Source organism: Plectropomus leopardus, chromosome 24 (genome assembly GCF_008729295.1).
Source record: "Plectropomus leopardus isolate mb chromosome 24, YSFRI_Pleo_2.0, whole genome shotgun sequence".
NCBI lineage: Eukaryota > Metazoa > Chordata > Actinopteri > Perciformes > Serranidae > Plectropomus > Plectropomus leopardus.
Genome location: NC_056486.1, coordinates 4,257,586 through 4,267,692, shown reverse-complemented (window position 1 = coordinate 4,267,692; position 10,107 = coordinate 4,257,586). Strand labels below are relative to the sequence as shown.

Here is a 10,107-nt window from a genome sequence, read left to right as displayed (position 1 = left end):
CTGCTGCAGGAGCCTGTGTGGTGATATTTCTGAGCAGGTGTAATAAAATACCTACAAAGACTCTTCTAACCACTCTTCGTGAAGTTGAGCTTGATATCATTATTTCCTTTCTATTGATTTTTTGCTTAACAAATTAAAAGTTCAGGATTGATTTTTGATTTTTTTCAGTTCCTCATGACACCTTGATGCAATGCCAGGGAGTTTGCTCTGTTTTCATTCAATGCCAGAAAGTCATTACATGCTAAAATAGTTATACATATGAAGTGGAGATGGATATTTGAGTATTATAGTTTGCCTGTGTTGTTCTGTGTTCTCTCCAGGATGTTTTCTTGCCTCTTCCGAAGTTAAAAATTACATTTGGAAGGCGTGTCTTAAGATATAACTTGAGACAGCAGAATTGCGCTGAATAGCGTACAAATGATTTTTAAGATACCAATCTGACTTGGACAAAACTTGAAGGAATAATAGATTTTTTTAATGTGCATTAGTGCATTTTTTAGCCACTTAGGGGTAGGAAACACAAACAAACTTAAACACACTGACATACAGGTTTATATGGAGAACATGTTAGCAAAAAGTTGCCCATTAACACATACAGCAGATATCAAAAAACATTCATGTTCTTTTGGAGTATTGCTTCTAGCCCCCTTATAAATGAAGTCTAATTACTCTCCTTTAATTTCTGATTTGGTCTCCACCAGCAACTAAGAAATATATGTAGTTATAGCGGTAAATACAGATATATAACTTTATTTATCTCCTGTTTGGTGCAAGAAAGGCAACATACAGACGATTTATCAAAGTTTTTCAACTGCAGAAAATCATGTTTATAAAATCTGACAGGAAAGTACTGCTACAGTACATGGTCATTTTTAATATAACTTTTGACACATTTCAGCACACTGCTCTGGCCTTTGGAGGCATTAAAGGTTATGTTTAATTTTAAAATGACATCTGTGACAAAAAGGCTTAAGTTTCGACAACATTTGGAGGGATGTTGCGCTACTGTGTTCAGATAAAAAAAAATGATACCGATGGGAGTTGTAATTAAAGGTCAAAATTTCAAAATTTGATAGTACTACATTAACTTAACTACAATTCAACTATTGTGCATTTTATTAAATGTCTGGGTGAGAGTGCTGTGATTAAAGGACAGAATTAGGCCAGAACATGTCAGAAACACCAGGGAAAAACAAACATTCTGCATGTGCCTTTTCCCACACATAAACCACCACCATGTGCACACCTCAAGCATACTTTAGACCAGGCATGTGCATGTTTTTAGCTGAAATATCTGCAGGTGATGTGATTAGGAGGAGATTAAATATAAGCTGAAATTGTGATTTTATTCTTCTTGCGTTCAGTAAAAATGTTGGTCAAAGGCACATTTATAAATTTGATTTTAAATTATTTATAAGGGATGGATTTCATAATTTTTATTTACATCTGAGCCTTCATCTCCCTGTTAATGATCATCTAATGTTATCCTGAATTGAGCCCTAATAATGAATAATTGATCATCTTTCGTTTGTACTGCAATGATGGTTTGCAAAAACACCTGGTGTAGCGGTCGCGACAAATAGCCACAGCCGTACATAATGAAAGCTGTTTTGGCACCTTAGCAAAACCTCACCAATGAAAAACAGCCAATGACACTGTTTTGTATTTGTTATTGACAAATCGGGCTGCAACTAATGTTTATATTCATCAGCGATTAGAGTGCCGATCATTTTCAAGAATAATTGTTTAGTACCTTAAAATGTCTAAAAATTGTGAAAAAAACAATTTCTTCAAGCCAAAAGTAACTCTTAAGCTTGTGTTTATTACACACATTATTCTCAAGCCATTTAAAAAACAAAAAAACAAACAAAAAAACACTGAGTACAAAAATGCTAACTCATGACCAGGTTTAAGGATTCACTCCTGGAGCACTCGATTAACAAACTTGTTAGTTTTGAGATCTTTGTTTTCACTCTTTGGTAATATTTTTAGGAATAAAGCTTGCCCATAAATGATGAAAATGTTAACCTTGTAGGGCAATTTTAGGGACAAAGATTATGCTAATAGTCAAATCTCATTCTCGGGGTCCACAGCTGGGAGGGACCCACATACATTGGCGACGCCTCTGCTAACCAGCAACTGTTTTTCTAGAGATATGATTTTCTTTTTAGAGATATCGTCTTTTAAGCAATTTTTGACACATTTGTTTAGTTAAAAGAGTTTTGGTATTTTGAATTGGAACTCTTTTATGAGCAAACATCTTAGAATAAAAGGATGAGAAATTTTGTATAGAATAACACCTCTTGCATGAGACCTGTTGATTTAACCATTTGAATCCTGGGCAAATTGCCTTGATTTCTTTCAAAAACATGGGAAGGAGGCACTGAGCAGCTTGGGGAGAGATGATCCAAAATTAGCAAGAAGTTAGTGAAAAAAAATTACCTGAATATTATATAAAAAAGGAAAGATAAAGGCAAGTAAAAAAAACAACTAAAATTTGAAAAGATAATATAAAATCAATGTAAAATGTAAATGTGCTATTTTTTTTATTTTTATTTTTTTGCAATTTGGAATTTGCAATTTTCTCATTGCTTCTTTTTTATTTATTTATTTAGATTTTTTATTTTTTGGAAAGAAATAAAACCATTTTGCATAGGGTTCAGAGGTTTAAATACTTATGAGAGGTGTCTGAGAACAGCATGAGAGGGGTCAAGGGGAAAGTTGACCCCACATTATCTGTATTATTCACATGGGAGAGATATTTTTCTTACTTTCTTACTTAAAGTAAAGGTGGTGGATTCTAGGGGCCCACAGCTGGGAGGGACCTACAAATATTGGCTACACCCCTGCTAAAAGGCAACTGTATTTCTGGAGATATTTTCTTTTCCTTAAAATCCTCTCCTCCCAACTTTACAACATGTTTTGAATAAACCTAATAAAGTCTTGAAAAACATAAACATTTTTGGCTTCTTGTCTACTTTTCATCAACAGCTCCCAGCAGTGAGGTTGGAGAGAAGTGATGCTCGGAGGGGGGGTCTCCTCAGCGCAGAGCAACGCGCGGTGAACGAGCGTCGGAGCGGGAGCGCGCGTATAGGAAGGAAGGGAAGGAAGGAGCTGAGGCAGATCAGTCGCCAGCGGAGCCCAAGACGGCGGATGAACGGAGCCGAGCGTGTGTGTCGCCCTTGTCGATTTTTACAGCAGCTCAAAGCAGCGTCCGGCAGCCCGAAACGTGCCCGAAAATGATGCTCAAACTCGTCCATCTCCTCGGGGTGCTCGTCTGCGGCAGCCAAGGTAGGGACTCCTGCGTGTGTGTGTGAAACCCTCGAGCTTGGTGACTTTGTGGACAAGTTGTGTTTGCTATCGTGATCTGCAGCAGGCAGAGAGGCAGAGAGAGATAGAGTGAGAGTGTTTGAGAGAGAGAGGGCTGGATTGTTTAACTGGACGTTATTTTGTAGTTGAAGCACGTCTTGCAGGGGCCAGAATGCTTTCTTACTGAAAAGGGGGATTATGATGGGGTCCTTTTTTTAGGGTGGGTGAGCTGTTGAGGTACACACTCTGTACTCCCCGGACACAAACTGTTATCTCCATATATTTGCATGGTTTACCATGGTTGTTTAGTTATTTCTTATCTTTATGAGAAGCCTTTAGGGCGCTGCGTAGTTTGGGTGCATGGATCTTATTTGCAAAGATCGTAAAAATGGATGATGTCTCCCAACTTCATTGTGAATCATATGACCACCGCCTTTCTTGCTTTACTCTCAAGTCCACTTCACTGTATAATGATACTGTAGGTTGCACGGTGAGTCTGCGTCTCGCGCGCAGGCGGTGGGTGATAACACCGGGCCCGTGATGCGGTCTCACAGTCTGGAATGGCTCGGAAAGTTTGGAAATATGAGCCGCATTAGTGACAGCAGAGTGACACTTGAGCGTTAATTGGGTTGCATGGCGCACCTGGTCTGGAGGGGCGATGCTTCTGTGTGTGCGCGCGCCCGCATGTGTGTGTGTGATTGTACGCGCAGAGGGGGAATAAAGATGTAACCTGAGTGAGTGGTGCTAAAAAGCACTGATTGAATGCAGAGTCGCCTGTGCCCCCCCCTTTTTTTCTTGTGTATGTAAGTGGTCAGTGAAGCGCGTCGCCGTGTCACCGCGGGCGTGCACTGCGAAAAATACCCAACTCCTGTAGCTTCAGATTCAGCAATAATCCATTTCTTGAGGCGAAATAAAGATTTGCTTGGAGGATGAGATTATTTTATCTCCTTTCTTGCCAGTATGCACGCATTTAATGTTTCTTTTTCGATACTACGAGTTAATTTGCATTCTTATATTTTACCCTTGGTGACATTTCTCAACTTGTTAAAAGAAAACAAAAAAGGGGAGTTTTTTTTTTTTAATTTTCTTTTTATTTAGATGGACATTTTTTGCAGTGTGGCCACACTGGGTTCCTGGCGCACAACGGCAGGTGGGGGTAGAGCGCTGCAAAGTGGTGCCAAGAGTGAAGCCACTGGTTGTGTTACATCTCAGACTGCTTTACTCGGGTCCTTCAGGGGAGTGTGTGTTAAAGTGGGGGTTAAAGGGGTCTCTGAGGGGGGTTATAATTGTCTTCAAAGCAAAAATGGAGAGTCTTATATAAATGTTTGCTATACTTTAGTATGCTGTACATAACTTCCGTTTGAGGAGCTGTAGAATGGCTATGAATTTTAATAGCAGGTCCCTCTGACATGAGGAATGTATAATTTTAACACTTGTACAGAGGAAAGTTGCATGCGATATAAAGTAAAAACTAGGAGAAATTATGCCATGTGGAGATTTTTGAGACCAAATTGCGTCAAATGGGAGCCCACACGGATTAATGTGTTTGTTTTGGCGGCATGTTTTGTGGCATGAAAACAGTAGCAAATTTCTTGTTGGAAAGTCAAACATGACTTCAAGAAGACACCACATGTCTAGAAAGTGTCTGGATGGTTCTAGAAATCCATAGTTTCTGATTGTGGAGTGATTTACAGGGTTCCCACAGTCATGAAATCACAATTTCCAGGCATGGAAAAGTCATGGCATTAGGAAAAATCATTGAAAGTTTGGGAAAAGTCATGCTAGTTTGTTGAGTGTCATGAAAATATTATAGTAATCTTCCATAGATAATCTTCCACGTACAGTATCATATTGGCAAAGACATTCTGTAGTTGTGTATGTAGCTTTAATATGTGTCTGTGTGATATTTCGTCATGTATGTTTCTTCATTTTCTCCCTGTGTTCTGTGTCTCCCTACATGTACGTCAGCTTGTTGAAATTATCTTTGAATCTGATATGTTTGAAAGACACTGGACAAAAAGTTACTATTATGGGTCCTTGAAAAGTTATGGAAAAAATGTGAAATTTGGTACATTGGCTCGCAGCATGCTAGTTCAGCTGGTGTCCATTCCTCTACATTTTTTTCCTTGGTGTTTATTGATGTTTACATTTGAAAACTTTGACCTAATTAGCTCGCAGCTAACTTTTGTACAGACGTTGGAAATTCAAGTGGACAACCTCTGCACCTCATCAGTTTCAGGAACTGTAATATCCTTTGGCTGAATCCTAAACAGTGTCATTTAACCAGGTGACTCTTTTTCTCTACAGAGGAGTCACTATGTGGTTTAACCTCTGTTGTTTATTGTTTGTTTGGGCTGCACACATTGTTTTGTTCACACACAGAGGGGTAGTTTTTACACATTATTTACCAGTTCATGGACTGTTGGAATCACGTTTCGTCCCATTTGCTTCAGTTATTCCAGTTGCCAGTCTTTTGTTAATAGCCACCGCAAACAGCATCTCTGGACTTTGGCATGATTTTCTTTGAAAGAGTCACAGTTACAAGTCCGCTGAGCCTCTTAGTGGCTTTTTCTTTATCGATAGTAGCTGCTGTACGATGTTGCGATGTGACAGAACAGAGGATTTTGTTGAGAGAAGGAGAGGCGGCGTTTGCAGTGAATAATGGCTGGTGTGACGGTGGGAATATGAGGTGCTGTCCTGTTCCTGCTGTGGATCTTTGGTGGCATCCAGATAGCTAAAAGTTGGCAGGAAGAGAGTTCACAGGCTGGTGAGTTGATGTCCTCATCCCTCATGAGTGACTTGCAGCCACTTGCTATTTAACGTCACCCACAAAAAGCACTACCAAGACTTGCGAAACAGACACAAGACTCAAATGTAGCCCTTATTTGGCAGAGCTGACTGTCAACATCTGTGCCTACATCAAACCCTCAATATAAAGATTTTCACACATAGTTTGATTATCCTCAACATTTGGAAGGACTATTGGCATTTCAATCAAAAAGACTGCTAGAAACTTCTGTTCTGATAAAGTGGAGGATGAGGAGGATGATACATTCGGAGCGCTGTGTTTTCATTTATTATTACTGTTAATCCCTCTGAGGTAAAACAAAGAGACTATACTGTTCTTAAGCCTTAACTGGAATATTCATTGCTTTGTTACTTTCCCTTTGTTGCAGTGGAATTACATCACCCTACCAACCAATTTACATTCGTATCATGCTTTTTCATGATAGCAAAGTCCGCGCAAATTGACCTATTAGACGATGCAGGGAACCTGCTGTAATGTGAATAACAAGCTCTGAGATGAAGGGTAGGAGCTGTTCAACTCATCAGTCTTTTATCACTGTTGGGGCCTTGGAGCAGACACCGAACCACCAGTGCAAGAACTAGAACCAGGATTTTACTGGCTTTCGCCAATTCACGACGGCAGGTTGAGTTTCTGACAGGAGTCAGCGAGGTGCCCGGCTCTAACTCCGCAGATATCCTCCCCTCACCCTCCCCTTGGCTCCTGAAGGAAAACATTTGCTTTTGAAGTCCCAGCTCACCGTCTACCCTGCATTGAGTATGCATCCTTGAAGGTTTATGTATTTGGCTTTTACTGATGCTTCGTACAATGAATTATATGCTTGCTTGGGCTCACCCGGGACTTGCCGATGTGATGTTAAGTGGCGTAATTAAGATATTTTGCTGTATCTCTGGGGGGAAATGTCAGTGGCTCAGGGTTTAAAAGATTTATGCCCCTGTGCTTAAGTGTCTCTCATCGCACCCTGAGCCGCAGCTTAAGCACGAGGTTTGCTTACATCTTGTAGCTCTGGTTTGTGTACATGCTCACATGAGCGAGCATACACACTTACCCGCACATACGCGCTGTATTGAATCTACAAAAAAATGAATCACAGCGTGAATATTTATAAGGGACGTGCAGATTTTTCTGTTTTCAGAAATTCACACCACTAGTCCTTCAGTATGGTAAACTCACAAGCTGATCCAACTTTAATAAAAATAGAAAATTGTTTGCCTTGATTAAAGGTAAGCAAATAAAAGTTTAATTTATGTATATGTAATACGTAATTCTTTAAACTTTAGTAGTATTTACTTAATGTTGTGTTGCACCCTAAATTTGACAAGTGAATTTAACTTGTTCTAACAATTTAAGTTTTTAAGTAAACAAAGTCAGTTGCACTTAACTGAACAGGTTTATGTATTTTGCAAGTTGACTGAAGGTTGATGAGTGTTGATATTTGTGATAAAACAACGTGACGTGGACTCCTGTAGAAATCTTAAGTCAAAGAGAAAGATTTCATCTGAATATTTCTTTCTTTTAAAGACTTTTTGTAACGCTTTAAAGTGAATTTGTTTTGATTGCATAATTTTGTTGCGCTGGAAAAAAAACCCAAACAGCACTGTTACTTAAAATAAAAAAACAAATATTAGAAACATAGAATATGAACAAATAAATAAGTAAATGCTCAGAATGTTTTCTTAAAATAATCCTGCAAACCGATAATTTTGTGTTGAACTTACTTTATTCATCAAACACAATCAGTTTCCTAAATACTACAGAGTAAACAGTTGTTGAGTTACGTCAGACTAACTTGGTTTGATTAAGCTGCTATCACTGAGAAATGAAAAGTTAATTTCACCCGTCGTTTCTGAGTTGACTTCACAAAATAAAGTAAATACAACAAAGTTTCAAGTAAACCTTATTGATAGATGCAAAGTAAAAATAATGTAAGAATAGTAATATTTACTTACCTTTTCAAGTCAATCGGATTTCTTAAATTAAGATCAACTTGTCAGATTTTACAGTGGGGAACCTTTTTTCATGCAAAATCTGTGCTCTAAATGTTTCTGCTCATATCTCTTCCCGTGCTGATAACTTGACACTGCAACAGTTCTTAACATCATGCAACACCGGTCACAAACTCCCATTAAAGACATGCAAAGCTGTTCACAAAAGAAATGGCCTGTGTCGTAGTCCTGCAAGGTAAAATTGATTGCATTATTTGATTAATAGACTAGGACGGAGAGCATACGTATAGAAAGCCAGTGTATATATGAAAATGGAATCGCCCCCCCGAGGCAGCCGCATATGAGAAATCAATTTAAGGAACGACTGGAGTCAGCAGGCCTCTGAATTGTACAAAGGGCAATCTCGGTGTTATGGATATGCTGTTTATTTGCCTGCAAGCTTTTGATTTCTCGTGTGTGCCCTTTAGCGCTCAGGCCTTAGCTTTGAATTTGTACACCGTATATAAGACAGCAGGAGTGTTGTATTCTCAACACCTGGATGCATGAGGAAAGCACTGCCAAGCGTCTGTGCCGTGCTGCACGGTTGTTGTCAGCTTGCTGAGAATAAAATGGCAGAAAAAGACCAAAAGGAAATGAGCAGTCTTTTTGTGATATGACATATTTTGTTAACTCCTACCTAAATATGTTCCAGTCTATTTCCAAACTCAAAGACTCTGGAACTACTAAATTATGAAAGAGTACACCGTGTGACTCAAACTTTGACCAAATGCCAAGTTTCAGCAGCTCCAGGAAATTAATGTATATTTATGTATATAAATAACCGAAACATCAGTGTATGACCACAGATGGATCGCTGCATATCTAGACTACAGTCTCTGTTTGAAGTGACTAATAGTGTTTCTTGTTTGAGAGTTAATTGAATGGCTGCAAAGAGACATAAAATGACCCCAAAGGAACAAACAAAGAACTGTGAGGAGACACAGAGAGACTTAAAAAGGCAGCAAAGAGACTTTTAAGAGACAAAAATTAATGTAAAGGGGCTCAAAAGGGAGACATAATGCCTTTAAAGAGACTCAAAACATCCACAAATAGACACAAAATGTTTAGAGTGACACAGAAAACCTGCAAAGAGACACTGAGCGACTATAGAGACCTCAAAGAGACAGCGAACTACCAAAAAATCACTTAAAGGAGACACATAATGCCTACAATGTCACAAAAAATGGCCACAAGGGGAGAAACAACTACAAAGAGACACAAATGACCACAATGAGACAAGAGACCTTAAAAAAGAGGTATGAAATGACTACAGAGAGACACAAAATAATACAAAGAGACATACAACAATTGCAAAGAGACTTATTACCTTCAAAGGCTACAAAAGATACAAAGAGACACAAAACATCTACAAGGAGACACATAATGACTACAAAGATATAAAAGGACTACAAAGAGACACAACATGACTAAAAATAAAGTAACTACAAGGAGACACAAAATAACTTCAAATGGGACATTAAACAAATATAAAAGAGATGAAGCGCCTACTAAGAGACTTAAAATGACTACAAAGAAATTAAATGACTGCAAGGAGACATAAAATGCCTTGAGAAAGACATAAAACTACTACAAAGATACATAGATGACTACAAAGAGACATAAAACACCAACAAAAATCGACCGTTGTCTCATAATCAATCCATGGACGTACTTGATGAAGTTGAGCGGTCAGTAACAGAGCAGTACCTTGACAGAAACAAACTGCCTTGCTCAAGGGTAGCTGAGGAGGCTGTGTGTACAAGCTGTGCAGACATCGTCTCTCAGCTCAGTTAACAGGATTAGTATCAGGGATTAACAGAACTGTGTTGCAAATATATTCATACTTATTTAAAGATGCATTGTGCTTAATGACACATGTTTGGCTTTTGAGTGACTCAGGCAATACTATCGCAGACGTGCCGAGAAGAGCGGTGACATTCCCAAGTAAAAAGGCTCCAGTCGGTGAGCATTTGGCATTTGGTTTTTGAAAAACCTTCAGTTATTTTG

The 10,107-nt window shown here is 38.8% G+C and overlaps 1 protein-coding gene across 1 annotated transcript in view; it reads left to right on the top strand.

Annotated features, from left to right (window-relative positions):
• Positions 1-3,155: 3,155 nt before the first annotated feature.
• Positions 3,156-10,107, top strand: part of LOC121962626 (neural cell adhesion molecule 2-like) — a 337,501-nt gene continuing 330,549 nt past the window's right edge. Inside the window, exon 1 of the mRNA XM_042512843.1 lies at positions 3,156-3,291. Coding sequence (XP_042368777.1) covers positions 3,240-3,291 — 52 coding nt within the window. The 5' untranslated portion in view covers positions 3,156-3,239. The remainder of the gene's footprint in view (positions 3,292-10,107) is intronic.